The following is a 16,160-nucleotide window of genomic DNA, read 5'->3' on the forward strand; positions in this document are numbered from 1 at the left end:
GCTCCCATGGCACTATCTCAAAAAGGGAGTTTCTCCCGGTGTCCTGCCAATATTTTTCCCCTCCCCATGCCTCCCCATGAAATTGGTTGTTCATTTCGTGGCTATTCAGGTGGATGTTAAAGATCTCAAGGCACTGTTCAAAAAGAGAAGGGAGTTTCTCTCGGTGTCCTGACCAATAATCCCTTAAATAAAATCGGTCACTCTCCATAGCTGTGCACAGTTCAGTTGCCGGGTTCATCTACAAAAGACACAGTGTAGTTTACAGTGTGTGCTGTGAAACACTTTGAAAAATGTGAAAGGTGCTAAATCAAATGTAAGGATGTTAGTGTTCTATTCCCCTCCTCTTTTCTCTCCCCTACCTCCCCCCCACCCCGCCCCCAAACACACACAAACAGTTTTCCATTATATTGCATTTTGTTTATTTTGTGCTAAACTTTCTTAACGTAACTTTGATTTGATTTGACTTGCATGTCGGGCTTCGCTTTGTTTTGCAGCTTCGATTTATTTTGCTGGGGATAAGTTCCCAATTACGTTTTTTTTTTTTTCTCCACCCGCCGTATCCTAGGGCATGTGGGCGACAAATCCCGCGACTTCCCCGTCATGGTCTACGGACAGTTATGAATTTCGGGAGAGCTTGGTAAAATACAAGCAACCTCACAGCACCATTTGGAGCATCAAAGTGGTAAATTTACAACATTTCAGCTCATTTAATTAACCTCCCGTCCTTTGGGTCAAGGAGATTCTCGCTTGGAGGCATTTGCTCGGAGACCAGACAAGAACTTTCATATTTGTCTTCTCTCCCCCTCGCTCACTCTCTCTACTGTTCCTTCTGACTTTGTGGGTCTCTGCCTCGTTTCACTTAGGTTCTCGGTTTTATAAAGAGACGGGATGGTAGGTGATGCTGCATTTCATTAAGGCGATTGAATTCAGGCTCCATTAGCATGTCGAAGGATAATACTTTCATTTGATACAGGGTTTATTATGCGGTTTTAGCTGGTTAGCCTCCAGCATGTGGAGTGACGTGGGGGTACATAATGGATTGCCTGGAGGGGTGTAGAGTGAGGTGGGGAGAGGGGTGTAATGAGGGGCTGTAGTGAGGTTGGGGGGAGGGTTGTGATGGTGGTGTAGTGAGGTGGGGGAGGGGAGGGATGTGATTGAGGTGTAATGAGGTGGGGGGGAGGGTTTGATGTGGGAGTGCAGTGAGGTGGGGGAGGGGTGTGATTGAGATGTAGTGAGGTGTGGAGGGGTGTGTTCGAGGTGTAGTGAGGTGGGGGAGGGAAGAGATGTGATGTGGGCGAGGGGAGGGATGTGATTGAGGTGTAGTGAGATGAGGAGAGGTGCCCTCAATCCTCCAAGTTTCTCATTCACAAAAACGACCTGGCTGAGACTTGACAACAACAACAACAACAAGATTCCATTTATAGAGCGCCTTTCACGTCAGGAGGACGTCCCAAGGCGCTGCACAGTTGGGTCATGACCCGAGCAGGGGGGAAATGGTCAGGGTGAAGGGAGGGAGAGAGGAGGGGGGAAATGGTCAGGGTGAGGGGAGGGAAGGGAGGGAGCGAGGAGGAGGAAGAGAGTCGAGAGGGGAGCTGAAGGCACTTGAGGCCACAAAGCTTTCAGCTCTTCTAACAGGAGCTTCAGATCCCCTAGAATTCCCTTTCCCGAGAAATTCCAGAGCTTAGATTGTTCTGTCTCAACGATAATAGCGCACAATCCACAGGTGTGACTTCTTTCATTGGCTGGTACTTGGAAATACTCAGAAGTCCTCATACCTTGGCGCTATGCTTGGACTGATTGTGAGATATTATGGCCTAGATGATTGAGAGCCACACTGGAAAGTCAGCAACAACAGTCCTATAGCTTAGTGATTAGAGCACTCACCTCACAAGCGAGAGGATCTGAGTTTGATTCCCACACGGGGTGAAATGTTGGGCAAATTTCCTTTCACCACACGCCTCTGTTTACCTAGCAGTAAGTAGGAATCCGGTTGTTAGTTGATTGGTAGATCACTTTTCCAGGGGTAATAAGGAAGCCCTCGATCCATGACTGTTTGTGGGACACTGCTGTGCACAAGTGACTGCTGCATTTCGCCCACAAAATAAAGTCAATTCACTTTACAGTATATTCTGTGAATCGCTTTGAGACGTCCTTGAAGACGTGATAAGGCGCTATATCAAATGCAAGGTTTATTATTATAAGGTTGAAGAGTCCCAGTCGTTTATCGAGTCATTTCTCATAGGTCGCCCTTACCTTATAAAAACAAATGCATTTCCTTCATTTTCTTAAAGTAGTTGATTTAATCCCCATGGGACAAAGTACCTACCTTAATGTATTTCAAAGGTACAATGCATTTGAAAGATAAGAAAGGCACTATGGAAGAAGGTAAGTTGTCAACATTTATCGTATGTTAAGTCACAATTAAATCTTTCTTAAAAAATAAATTATGTGCACTTGGTGTTGTGTAAACGACCACTGTGTAAACGTCTTGAGATTGGCACGATCTGGGTTCAAATCCCGGTGGCTTCATTTGGTCCTTCACTGCTTTGTTAAGATAAAATTGGGTGGGTGGACAGACGGTTTAGGAGGAGCCAAGTGAGGTTTCCTTAGGCCAGTCTGAACCACAGGAGATGATAATAACGTGTGTATACATAGCTGTTACGAACTGGAATGCACTGCCTGAAAGGGTGATGAAAGCAGAATTGATAGTAGGTTTCAAAAGGGAATTGGATAGGCACTTGAAAAGGAAAAATTGCAAGGGTATGGGTTAAGAGTGAGGGAGTGGGACTGATTGGGTAGCTCTTTCAAAGAGTCAGAACAGGCCCGATGGGCCGAATGGCCTCCTACTGTGCTGCAAGATTCAATGATTCTATATAGCGGCCTTCATGCAGGATAGCATCTCAGAGCGCTGAGATCTAGCCGGAAGGCCCATGTTAATCCAAGGCAAACTCCAAGGCAAGGCATATTTTGCCCCTAAACCCTACGAGCCAAAAGCCACCCAGGGGGACAGGTGGAGCATTGCTTACCAGGTCAAAGCTTTCACCTCATGGTAAAGGCGAGGTGGGGAGAAAACTTCTTTCTGCTTTTTGACTCTGAGCGCTTGTTGCAATATGAACGAGCTCTGCGAGAGAGAAAACAATAAGAGACGGGTTCAGAAAGGATGGCCGAGCGGAGTCCTGGCATTTCTGAAGCGGTGTTATGTTTGACAGGGTCGCGGTGCTGGCTTTCCCGGCAAGAAGAGGCCTCGTGGTGCAGGACACCCCGGTCGGGGAGGCAAGGGCAGGTCCAAACTGAAAAATGGCCTTGGTGCGCTCCTGACTCCAGGAGTAAGTATAATCTCTGCTTCCGATATCTCAGTTTGAAACTGCATCTCCCAGATTTTATTTAAAGATTGCTCAACTCACCAGAAAGCTCATTCGTGGTATCTGCCATCCACCTAGTGAGGGCTCAAGTCAAATAAGACGTAGGATCAGGAGTAGGCCATTTAGTCCCTCAAGCCTGCCCTGCCATTTAATAAGATCATGGCTGATTTTCTACCTAATTCTATTTACCCGCCCTATCCCCATATCTCTTAATCCCTCTATCCTTTAGAAATCTATCAAATGACCACTTGCTGGATGTCAAATGACCAGCTCGTGATTATCCTCTTTGGTGGGGAGGTAAGCAGGGGTCTCCTTGGAGCTGAACTGGCAACGCAAGTGCTTTCAATGGCAAGCTATGTGGTTTTATCTGGTTAGATTCTGGCAGTTACCCCAACACACACTTGGGTGTCCCCAAGCCTTACTGTCTTCATCTGACTTAATCTGTTCTATACTTCTATAAAGTCTTATCTAATCCCACTCTCCTGCTCTGCTCGCTCTCTCAATGCAGCTCTCCCCCCACCCCCCCCCACAGGACTGCAGTGAGTGTCCACCTAGACCTTGTGAGTTTGAAGTCCCAATGTGGCGTTGAACCCTCAACCTTAGAATCTATGGATTCTGCATCAACCGTGGCAAGGATTACACATTTCAGTCACCCTCTGTATAAAGACTTTTGCTTTCCTGACTTCCCCTTCTAATTTATTTTGTGGTTAAATTTGTGCACTCTCATTTTTGACTCACCGATGGGTGGAGACAACAACAACAACTTGGATGTATATAGCGCCCTCCACAATACTTGGTGTTTAACCCTGTGATAACCCTTTGTACGATTCGAATTTTCGTTTATCTTTATCTGCGTGAATTGTTGGCCAGGACACGGGGAGAAACTCGCTTCTCTTTTAAGGATCATTAACGTCTACCTGAATGGGCGCAGACGGGATCTCAGTATTAATGTCTCACCAAAGGACGGCACTTCTAACAATGCAGTGCGCTCCTGCCCAGCACTGCACTGAAGTGTCGGCTTAGACTGTGAGCTCAAAGTCCCGAGGTGGGGCTTGAACCCACTGTGACCACCCCCTTGTGGATTTTATACTAATTCGGGTTGTGGTTCGAAGCCATGGGGATAGTTTGTTTTTGTTAGTGATAGTTATTTTGCACTTGCCTTTGCAGGCCACTTCCATGGAAATGGTTGCAACTAAGGACGAGGATGAAAACACAATGCACAATACCGTGGTCTTGTTCTCTACCAATGACAAATTCACTTTAAAACAGGTAAGAAAGACGCCCACTTACACAGGAGATTTGAGTCAGGTAATCAGAAGCCCAGAGCTTCTCGCGTTCTTAGCTCTGAGACATGCATTGAATGTGGGGGTAAATTCAAAACAAACACTACTTTAGTGAGTGAGCCAGAAGTAAACATATGGAGCAGGCTCCCTAGGGAGACGGTGGAAGCAGAAAATGTTACTTGTTTCAAGAACAAATTAGATAGATTTCTGCTAGAAAATAATATCTCAGGATACAATACATAGTTTGGGACGTGACATGTCAAGCCACTGTCAGGATGGTGGAAGGCGAACTAGATGGACCTTGGTCTTCTTTCAACAGCAAATTCTTATGTTCTCTGGGGTTCTCCAAGGCTTGGCTCCCACTAAGCCGCACCTAATAGTCTGTTCCGCCACTGGCTCCCTGTCGCAGAACGGATCAATTTCTATTGGGGAAAGAATGGGGGAGTGGGCCTGATTTGGGTAGCTCTTCCAAAGAGCCGGCACAGGCACGATGGGGTGAATGGCCTCGTTCTTTGCTGTAATATTCTATGATTCTATGAATTTCAATCTCCTCGCACTGGCAGGCCACCCTCACACCCTCGCACTTCCCTACCTCTCTGACTTGCTCACACCCCATGCCTCTATCTATCCACTTCGCTTGGCCGGCTCTGGCCTTCGTCACGTCTCTTGTTCCCTCTGATCCACCGTCAGTGACGGTAATTTCAGCCAATGTTCTCTGAACCCCTGAAACTCTCTGCCTCAATCCCTCTACCTTGTCCCCTTTTTAATCCGTCTTCAGATTGCAGCATTCCTCTTTGACCATGTCTACAGTCGTCTCCCCTCTCTTCAAGATCTGAGACTTTACCTGCATGAAGTGCACTATATAATTGAAAGTTGTTGCATCCCTCCAGAGAGAGAGGGAAGCAAAGTGTGTGTCTCCAGGGAGAGAGAGCGCATTCCATTTCCAGACACGGACATTTCCCCGTCTAGGTGAATGGCATACATATGTGGAATTTTTTACTGTAAAGTGTAGTGACTACGTGTTTTGTAGGGAAACACGGCAGTCAATTTGAGTACAACGACGTGCCACTAATGAATTATGTGAGCTATATGTTATTTGGGGGATTGTTGGCCAGGATACCAGGAGAGAGAAACTCCTTTCTTTTTTTGATTAGTGCCTCGAGAAGGCTGATAGAGGCAAAGGGAGGTTGAGTGACTGACTCACTTTGTTTTTTCTTCCTCTCAGGACATGTGCGTGGTTTGCGGGAGCTTTGGGAAAGGATCAGAGGGACGGCTACTCGCTTGCTCACAATGTGGCCAGTGTTACCACCCATACTGTGTGAGCATTAAGGTGAGAGACTTGTGATGCCTCAGATCCACAAGATGAACAATCGTCTGTAATCACACCGGGGAAGACTGAGGTCACCAGTAGCTAGCGATTACACAGTGGAGTCACGTAGCATATTGGCCAGAGCACTCGCCTCGCAAACGAGAGGACCTGGGTTCGATTCCCCGGGCAGGGCGAAACCTAGGCAAGTTTCTTTACCCCACACATCTCTGTTTACCTGGCAGTAAACAGGAAGCCGGTTGTTGCTCGATTGGCGGATCATTTTCCAGGGGTAATAATCCCTACAAATATTAAATAAATAAATAATTTGGTCACTCAATCCACGACTGTTTGCAGGATATTGCTGTGTGCAATTGGCTGCCACGTTTTGCCCAGAAAATTACAGAATGTTCTGTGAAGCGCTTTGAGACATCCTAATGACATGATAGGGCTCTATATCAAATGCAAGGATTATTATTATTATAGCACCCTTCACTTAGTGAAGCGCCTCGGAGCACTTCATAGTGGAGCAAGGGAGAGAGGAGAAGAAGGAGAGAAGATTCTAGTCACCATGCCTTGGGCAAGGGAGGAGGTTCAATGTTGTTTGCCAACTTTTGTTCGCTAGTTTTAGCAATCACAATCGCTGGTAACCTTTGCGACTTGCTGTTCCTAGTTACAAATTCCTTTGGGTTCCTGTCAGTCTATCTAACTGCTCCACAAAGCAACAGAATGTATTATTATTATCATAGTAACATTAATCCATGCATTTGACACAAAGCCTTTCAGTCAAGAGGACATCTCAAAACGCTTTACAGGATTTCACTTCCAAAGTACATAGTCAAGTGTACAGGTCAACCAGCAGCCCATTTGCACACAGCAAATGTCCCACAAACAGCCATGAAGTGAATGACCAATTTTATCTGGGGGATTGTCGGCCAGAACACTGGCTTCTCTTTTCGAATGGTGCCGTGGGATCTTTGACGTCTGCCTGAACAGGCACCAGATGGGGACCTGGGTTTATCGTCTCATCCGAAAGACAGCACCTCTAACAATGCAGCACTCCCCACTGGAGTGACAGCCTGGCATGTGAGCTTAATGGGGGAAAATAGGGCTGACAGCTGTATGGCCTCTGATTATGAGGTTATTATATTTACCCATTAATCCATCGGAATGAGTTAGCTCATAAACATCTCCCTTCTGTGTGCATTCAATACTTCTGCACGTTCAAATCTACATTTTAAAAAAAATAAAATTTTAAAGGTCTCTTGGAACAAAGGATTTTCTTCCTTTTGAGAAATTTTCTCTTCCCCTTTCTCCCCCCCACCCCAACCGTCATCCACTCTCCCATCAGATCCGTCAGTCAGTGTGTCAGCTCTAATTGCTGGCAGACAGAGCAGCTAATTTTCAACGAATGCTAATGCATTGACTTAGAAGCAGAAAATGTTTAATTTGCTGCTTGAAGTGTCAGCTGCGGGTGGTTGGCTGGTGACTGATTGCAATACACTAGGGCCCGTGTGCTCACACTCTCTCTGTCTCTGTCTCTCTCTCCCTTCCATCAATCACGCTCTGTCCCTGTCAGTCAAGAGGATTGTTGGGATGGGGATATGAGGATGGGAGACAGGGAGGAAGGAGGTTTTATCCGAGGCGCTCACTCTTGCCTTTCTCCCCCGGACAGATCACCAAGGTGGTGCTGAGCAAGGGATGGCGGTGTCTGGAATGCACGGTTTGTGAGTCCTGCGGGAAGGCCTCTGACCCCGGGCGACTTCTCCTGTGTGACGATTGTGACATCAGCTACCACACTTATTGCCTGGACCCACCTCTGCAGACGGTCCCTAAAGGTGGCTGGAAGTGCAAATGGTAAGTTTTTTTTCCTCAAAAAAAGTTGAGGCATTTGTTTTCTTTCTTGTTTTGTTCAAACCCAAAAGGTTACGCTCAAGAGCACTGAAGAGTAAAATAATCCTTGCATTTGATACAGCACCTTATCATGTCGTTGAGCTGTCTTAAAGCTCTTTACAGGATATAGTGTAAAGTGGAGTGACTGAGTGTTGTGGGTGAAATGGTGCAACACAATACACATTTATACAGCGTCTTTCTGGTAAACAACGGAGGAGGTCTCAAAATTGCTTAACGATGCTGGTTTGGAGCCAAGGTGGGCCAGTGAGGAGGGGAAAGAGGACCTAAAGCCCACTCGACATGAAAGGCGCTGCACGTGAATTGCATTGTAAGGAACATCGGTGAGAGAAAGACTAATTGTGAATAAAGTAATTAGTGAACACTTCAGGAGAAGTCCGTGTTCTCTCTTCTAGCTTTCTTGCTCACCTCCCACCACTCGTGTCCACCCCCTTTCCCCAAAAAATCAGGGACTTTAATCGGGATTTTTTGATAATCCTGTCAGGTGCGTTTGGTGTCAGCTGAAGCTGCCTCCTGTTCCATAGAAATGCCAGGAGGTTTACAGTACTGGAGGAAGCCATTCCTCTGTGTCAGTAGGTTGTGGGTTCAACCCGCACATGGGTTCAACCGGGTATCTGACATATGTGCGAAATCCATACTTAAGAGTATCCAAGCCAAACTGAGAATTCCTTGCATCCCACCTACACATGGAAATCCGAGAGATAGATTGTTGGAATGGAATGGAATGTGCACTCTCTCCCTGGAGGGATGCATCCTGGTTACCTAATTCCAGAGTATTAGTATTAGTTTACTATTAGTTACAGGCTAGCAAAAGTCAGAGTCTGCATTGGGGTGATGCTGGAGTCTAACTAGCTAAAACCACGCAGCAGGATTTTACTGTAAAGCGATGTACGGTCCGTAATTTGGGGTTGCCGTTTATTTCACATTGTCTGAATTTTAAAACCAAATAATAATAATCCTTGCATTTGATATAGTGCCACTGTTCAAAAAATCTAGCTCGTTCAAAACTCTACTGCCCGCATACTGACCTGGATCGAACTCTGTATCCACATCTCACCAGTTCTGGCCAGGCTCCACTGGCTCCCCATCACTGACTTCAAGATCCTCACACTTGTGTTCAAATCCATTCACTCCCTAACACCTCCCTACCTCTCCGACCTCCTCACTCCCCAATCCACAACCCGGTGCCTCCCCTCGACTGGCTCCGGCCTCCTGCTCGTCCCTTGTATCCTCCGCCCCACCATTGGAGGAAGCACTGGCTCCCCATCACTGACTTCAAGATCCTCACAAGTGTGAGGATCTTGAAGTCAGTGATGGGGAGCCAGTGGAGCCTGGCCAGAACTGGTGAGATGTGGATACAGAGTTCGATCCAGGTCAGTATGCGGGCAGTAGAGTTCTGATTGAGCTGAATCTTGTGAATGGTGGAGCTGGGGAGACCGGTGAGGACTGTGTTTGAGTAATCCAGGCGGGAGGTGACAAACGCAGGCACGAGGGTTTCGGCTGCATTTGGGATAAGGTACGGTCGGAGGTGGGCAATGTGGTGGAGGGGGAAGAAGGCAGTCTTGGTTGGGGACCAGATGTGGGCAGGAAGGACAGCTGGAGGTCGAACCATACGCCTAGATTATGCACTAGGTTGATGACTCTGAGGTGGATCCCAGGGAGGTTGAGGAGTTTAGATCCGCAGGAGTGACGAGAGCCAAGTAGTATGGCTTCGTCTTGTCCACATTCACCTGCAGGAAGGTTGCACTCATCCAGGCCTTGATGTCTGCCAGACAAGCTGATAGAACATCGGTGGACCTGGAATTGGTACTGGAGGAGGCAATAGATTTGTGTGTCATCTGCATACATGTGGAAGTTTACCCCGTGTCTATGGATGACATCACCCAGAGGGAGCATATAGATAAAGAAAAGAAAGGGGCCAAAGATGGAGCCCTGGGGTACCCCACAAGTGACCGGGCTGAGGCGGAAGGAGAAACCATTTGCTGAGATGAAGTGGAGGCAGTTGGTTAAATAGGCCTCAAACCATGTGAGTGCGGTCCCACAAAGGTGGATGAAGGAGGAGAGCCAATGGAGGAGGATGGCGTGGTCGACTGTATCGAATGTGGCAGAGAGATTCAAGAGAAAAAGGAGGCAGAGGGTGCCCTGGTCACAAATAGAGAGAATGTTGTTTGTGACTTTGACAAGGACTGTCTCTGTGCTGTGGGCAGGGCCAAATAATAATAATAATAATAATCCTTGCATTTGATATAGCGCTTTTCACGTCTTCTAGACGTCCCAAAGCGCTTCACAGAATATACTGTAAAGTGAATTGACTGTATATTTGTGGGCGAACGCGGCAACCAATTGCACACAGTAATGTCCCACAAACAGTCGTAGATTGAAAATGACCAATTTATTATTATTATTTTTTTTGGAGGGATTATTATTAGGCTCTGTGTGGAGTAAGGAAACTTGCCCAAGGTTTCGCCCTCTGCTTGGAATTGAACTCAGGTCTCTCGCTTGCAAAGTGAGTGCTCTAACCACTGAGCTACAGGACACCTCCATTGAGCTACATGACAAAACTAGACAGAGGGTTTTGAGGAGGGAGTGGAGGGAGGGTGTGACCGAAGTTGACCTGCAACAATGCGTTCCAGGACTTTGGCAAGGAATGGCAGGTTGGAGATGGGACGGTAGTGTGAGAGATTAGAGGGATTGAGGGTGGTTTTTTTGAGGAGGGGTGTGATAGTAGTGGTTTTCAGGGGCAGTGGAACAGAGCCTGAGGAGAGAGACTGGTTGACCGTGTCGGCCAATAGTGGGGAGAGAAGGGAGAGTTAGTGACCAGCAGCTGGGTGGGGAGAGGATCCAGGCAGATGTGGTGAACTTCATCCGGGTGGTTGTGATTGAGAGGGAGGAGGGAGAAATGGGGACAAAGGAGTATAGGAGGGGGAGCGGCAGGAGCCGTGGCAGGGGAGAATGCGGTGTGGATGGTCTGGATGGGGTGGAAGGGGACATGGGTGGGGGTGGGGAGCACGGTGCAGCCAAGCCGATGTTTTAAATCTTTGAGGCGAACAGTCTAGCACCTCTTCGCACTTATTGTTTGATGTGAGGATAGAGGGGACTTAAGGGGGTGCACGGAGGAGGTGATGGATGGTGGAAAACAGCGTCTTTGTGTTGTTTTTGGCCTCCAGAATGACTGGAGTAAAAGTCAGTTTTGACCTGTGAAAGGGGAGGCAGTGGGTGAGGAGGTGCTCGAGCCACAGCTGCTCAAACACTGAACTACAGGACTCCATAGCGAAGCCTTCTCTACTGAAACAACAACAAGATTACATTTGTATAGTGCCTTTCATGTCAGGAGGACGTCTCAAGGTGCTGAAACGAATCATGGAGGAAACTGATTCCCATTCCCTCACCTCAACAGTAAATGTCTGTTACTAATTTTTTATATACAGATCAACAAATGCAATTTCTCCACATTTGGGTTCCCAGTGAGCCATATGTGGCTAACGGCTAACGTATTGGTTTCGCCCTCTGCTTGGAATTGAACTCAGGTCTCTCGCTTGCAAAGTGAGTGCTCTAACCACTGAGCTACAGGACACCTCCATTGAGCTACATGACAAAACTAGACAGAGGTTTTGGAGGAGGGAGTGGAGGAGGGTGTGACCGAAGTTGACCTGCAACAATGCGTTCCAGGACTTTGGCAAGGAATGGCAGGTTGGAGATGGACGGTAGTGTGAGAGATTAGAGGGATTGAGGTGGTTTTTTGAGGAGGGGTGTGATAGAGTGGTTTTCAGGGGCAGTGGAACAGAGCCTGAGGAGAGAGACTGGTTGACCGTGTCGGCCAATAGTGGGGAGAGAAGGGAGAGTTAGTGACCAGCAGCTGGGTGGGGAGAGGATCCAGGCAGCATGTGGTGAACTTCATCCGGGTGGTTGTGATTGAGAGGGAGGAGGGAGAAATGGGGACAAAGGAGTATAAGGAGGGGGGAGCGGCAGGAGCCGTGGCAGAGGGAGAATGCGGTGTGGATGGTCTGGATGGGGTGGAAGGGGACATGGGTGGGGGGGTGGGGAGCACGGTGCAGCCAAGCCGATGTTTTAAATCTTTGAGGCGAACAAGTCTAGCACCTCTTCGCACTTATTGTTTGATGTGAGGATAGAGGGGACTTAAGGGGGTGCACGGAGGAGGTGATGGATGGTGGAAAACAGCGTCTTTGTGTTGTTTTTGGCCTCCAGAATGACTGGAGTAAAAGTCAGTTTTGACCTGTGAAAGGGGGAGGCAGTGGGTGAGGAGGTGCTCGAGCCACAGCTGCTCAAACACTGAACTACAGGACTCCATAAGCGAAGCCTTCTCTACTGAAACAACAACAAGATTACATTTGTATAGTGCCTTTCATGTCAGGAGGACGTCTCAAGGTGCTGAAACGAATCATGGAGGAAACTGATTCCCATTCCCTCACCTCAACAGTAAATGTCTGTTACTAATTTTTTATATACAGATCAACAAATGCAATTTCTCCACATTTGGGTTCCCAGTGAGCCATATGTGGCTAACGGCTAACGTATTGGACCACCCTGCTGTAATGAGAGGACGGTAGGTGGGAAGGATGAGATCAATTAAGCTGAAGGACCTTCTTCATCCAAACCTCTCGTGTAATCTTATTGTGTGCAATTAGCAGCCGCGTTCTACCCACAAAATATACTTAACATTCACTCTTAATGTTTAATGCTATTTGAGACATCTCAATAACGTGATAAGGCACTATATCAACAACAAATTACATTTGTAAAGCTCCATTGAGAGGGCATGAAAGGCTTAAATGCAAGGATTATTATTATTGGATATTGTTTGATATGTGGGTTCGGTTTACATCTATACCCTTTAGGGTCATAAACATTTCAGTAAGATATTTAGCATGGAGATCAACTGAAAGATATGAGACAACAATAATTTGCATTTATATCCCTTCACCTGGGGTAGCGTGACAAAGATGAGGTAGAGGAAATTTGTAGCGGACATAGATTTAAGATAGTCACAACAAGAACGAAAGGGGAGCTTAGAGTTTTTTTTCACACAGAGAGATGTTTGGACCGGGAATGCCCTGCCATGGAAGGTATTAGAGGCAGAGTCTATTGTGGATTTAAAGAGGGAAGCAGACAAGTATGGAAAAATAGAGGCTTGTGATTGGGATCTGGGGATAGGGCAGGATGGTGGGACTTTATTCTGAGAGAAGCTGCATTCTCGATGGGCTGAATGACCTCCTTTGGCTTGCTGCTTCGATCCCTCTGCCTTGCCCCCACTTTGCCCGTCTTCAGATCACACCTGAGACTTCCCTCTTCACCCATACCTACGGTCTCCCCCTTCTCTATGGCTCAGCATCAAACTACACCATTGGAGTCCCATACTGCAGTGCTTGACTCGAAAGTGAGAGGACCTAGATTTTATTCCAGGCAGGACAAAACCTTAGGAAAGTTTCCTTACTCCACATACCTCTGTTTACCAACAATAAGTGGGATCCAGGTTATGAGTCAATTGGCGGATTGCTTTCCGGGGGTAATAATTCCTCAACAAAAAATTGGGTCACTCAATCCAAGGCATTTTATGGGACACTTCTGTGCACAATTGGCTGCTGCGTTTTGTCCACAAAATATACAGTCAATTCACTTTATAGTATATTCGTTGAGACATCAAGGTGCTATATCAAATGCAAATAATCAAATTATTACTGTTGTTGTTTAGCGCTCCACGATGCCACCCCGAGTGAAGAAGAAGAACAACAACAACTTGGATTTATATAGCGCCCTCCATGCCGGACGGCGTCTCAGAGCGCTTTACAGTAACAGATCCTGGGACCGAGCCAGGGGGAGGGGGAGGAAGATGACCAAAGGGGTGGTTGAAAAGAAAGGTCTTCAGCAGAGACCTGAAAATGGGAAGGGAGGGAGCGAGACAAAGGGAGTGAGGAAGGGAGTTCCAGAGCCTCGGGGCACAGTGGCTGAAGGGTGCTATATAAATGCAAGTTGTTGTTTTTAATTTCTATGAATCTCAAGGCTGAAATTGTGAAGTCTTGTGAAGGTTATAAAGTTCTTTGAAGAATGAGGAACGAGAGAGCTGCATCTCTGGGCCTTTGAGTGATGCATTGGATGTCAAAAAGTTGTCCAAGCATGGATGGCCGTTCCGATTAGCAGAGCTTGAAGCTGAGCCATGCTCTTAGTGATGCAGTAAAGCCTGTCTTTATTTCTCCTTCCTCCTCTCCCCCAGGTGTGTCTGCTGCCTGCAGTGTGGGTCAACCTTGCCTGGATTCAAGTGTGAATGGCAGAACAATTATGCACAGTGTTCGCCTTGTGCAAGTCTGGCCACCTGCCCGGTCTGTGGCAAGAACTACAGGGAGGAGGAGATTATCATCCAGTGCAGACAGTGTGACAGGTAATATACTTTGACTCGCATCGACTGCACTCAGCTGCAAAGTCTTGGGACAAATTAACTGATTCACTAATGAGCGCATATTCTAATTACATACATCATGAACCACATCCACTCTTAAAGTGCTATCTGGAGGCGATCGATCCAGTGAGATGTGCCACTACAGTCTTACTCTGCTCTATAATATAATACTAATCCCTACATTTGATATAGGCCTTATCACGTCTTCGAGACATCTCAAATTGCTTCACAGAATATACTGTAAATGTATACTTTACTGTATATTTTGTGGGCGAAACGCGGCAGTGCTCTGAATGACTGAGCGAGTAAGCGATTGAATGCAAAATAATTCTCACGAATGTCACTATGTGTCTCACGCAGCCTTGTTCAGAATTCTTTTCTCTGTTCCTCCTGGAAGTGATAATGTTAAGATTTTTTTTAAAAAAAATGAAAAGTATTTAACATTCTGTAACACAACCAGTGAAACATGAAAAGGGGAAGGCGTGAGAGCACATTGAATGTCCCTTATCGTGGCTCTTTCAACATAATTTATAATACAACTTGGGTTTGTATAGCTTTTTACATCTCAAGGCACTTTATCAAATGGAAGGACTTGAGGTGAACAGGCTAATTAATCTGCAACTTTCTCTTCTAAACCTTCCTGTCCTTTCATATATTAATGGTACTATCCTGCCGGGAAGAGTGGTGCGAGGGAGCTGAACTGGCTTCAAGGCTTGGCAACGCAATGTAGGAATCAAGCAACCCCCAACTGTCTTTAGTCTGGTTCCTGATCCACGCTTTCAGTGCATCCCGGCTTGACTACGCCAACTGCCTGCTCGCTGGATTTCCCAACTCTTTCCTCCACAAGCTGCAGATTATTCAAACTTTGCAGCTTGTGTCCTCTTCCGCAACAGGCTCCGCGAACCGATCACCCCCGTTCTTGCCCGGCTTCACTAGCTCCCCATCCCTCAGAGAATCGAGTACAAAACCCTCATTCTCACCTTCAGAGCTCCCCATGGTCTTGCTCCCCTCTACCTCTCCGACCTGCTAACCCCATATCAGCCTGTCCATTCTCTCCGCTTGGCAGACACCAGCCTGCTTCAGGTGGTTGGGCATTCAGCATCTCTGCCTCCACACTCTGGAACTCTATCCAGCAATCTCTCTGCCTAACCCCCTCTCTTGTTACCTTCAAGTCCCATCTAAAGACCTTCCACTTCGACCATGCCTTCAGCCACCCTCTCACCCCCACCACCCTGGCCCTCCACCTCTCCTGACCCCAACTCCCAGCTCGGGTACAAAAAACCCTGACTGTCCAGCGCCTTGGGATGTCTTTCCAACGTGATACAAGTGTAATATGTTGTTGTTGACACATGCTCCCTACACGGAGGATTAAATGTGTTGCTGAGGATTATATCGCCTCGGAGCTTTTCACAATGAGTAGGGGAGTGAGCGCAGGTGTAGAGCAAGGGGTAGACAACCATAAGTGGAGCAAAGAGGTAGGTTTTAAGGTGAGATTTAAAGATGGATAAAGAAAGGGGGGAGTGAGGCAGCGGAGGTTAGAGGTTTCATAGCATTAAAGCTGAGGTTGATAGATTTCTAAAGGATAAGGGATATGGGGATAGGGCAGGTAAATGGAATTAGGTTAGAAGATCAGCCATAATCTTTTTAAATGGCGGGGCAGGCTCAAGGGGCCGAATGGCTCCTACATCTTATGGTCTTATGGTCTAAGCTGTGCTGCACAAAAAGGGCCACATATCTATCGCTGTGGAGTCCTGTAGTGTACTGTTGAAGCACTCCGGGATGCTATCCTGCGTGAAGAGCGCTATATAAATGCAAGTTGTTATTGTAGTGCTCTCATCTCACGAGGGTTCGATTCCCCGCCAGGCTGAAAATTTAGGCAAGTTTGC

The 16,160-nt window shown here is 47.1% G+C and overlaps 1 protein-coding gene across 1 annotated transcript in view; it reads left to right on the top strand.

Annotated features, from left to right (window-relative positions):
- The window catches only part of LOC103189435 (histone-lysine N-methyltransferase 2C), a 114,888-nt gene that overhangs the window by 5,089 nt on the left and 93,639 nt on the right, over nucleotides 1-16,160 (top strand). The window contains 6 exon segments of the mRNA XM_007909831.2: nucleotides 566-682; nucleotides 3,210-3,326; nucleotides 4,530-4,631; nucleotides 5,871-5,975; nucleotides 7,627-7,808; nucleotides 14,092-14,256. Coding sequence (XP_007908022.2) covers nucleotides 566-682; nucleotides 3,210-3,326; nucleotides 4,530-4,631; nucleotides 5,871-5,975; nucleotides 7,627-7,808; nucleotides 14,092-14,256 — 788 coding nt within the window.

Source organism: Callorhinchus milii, unplaced genomic scaffold (genome assembly GCF_018977255.1).
Source record: "Callorhinchus milii isolate IMCB2004 unplaced genomic scaffold, IMCB_Cmil_1.0 Scaffold2, whole genome shotgun sequence".
NCBI lineage: Eukaryota > Metazoa > Chordata > Chondrichthyes > Chimaeriformes > Callorhinchidae > Callorhinchus > Callorhinchus milii.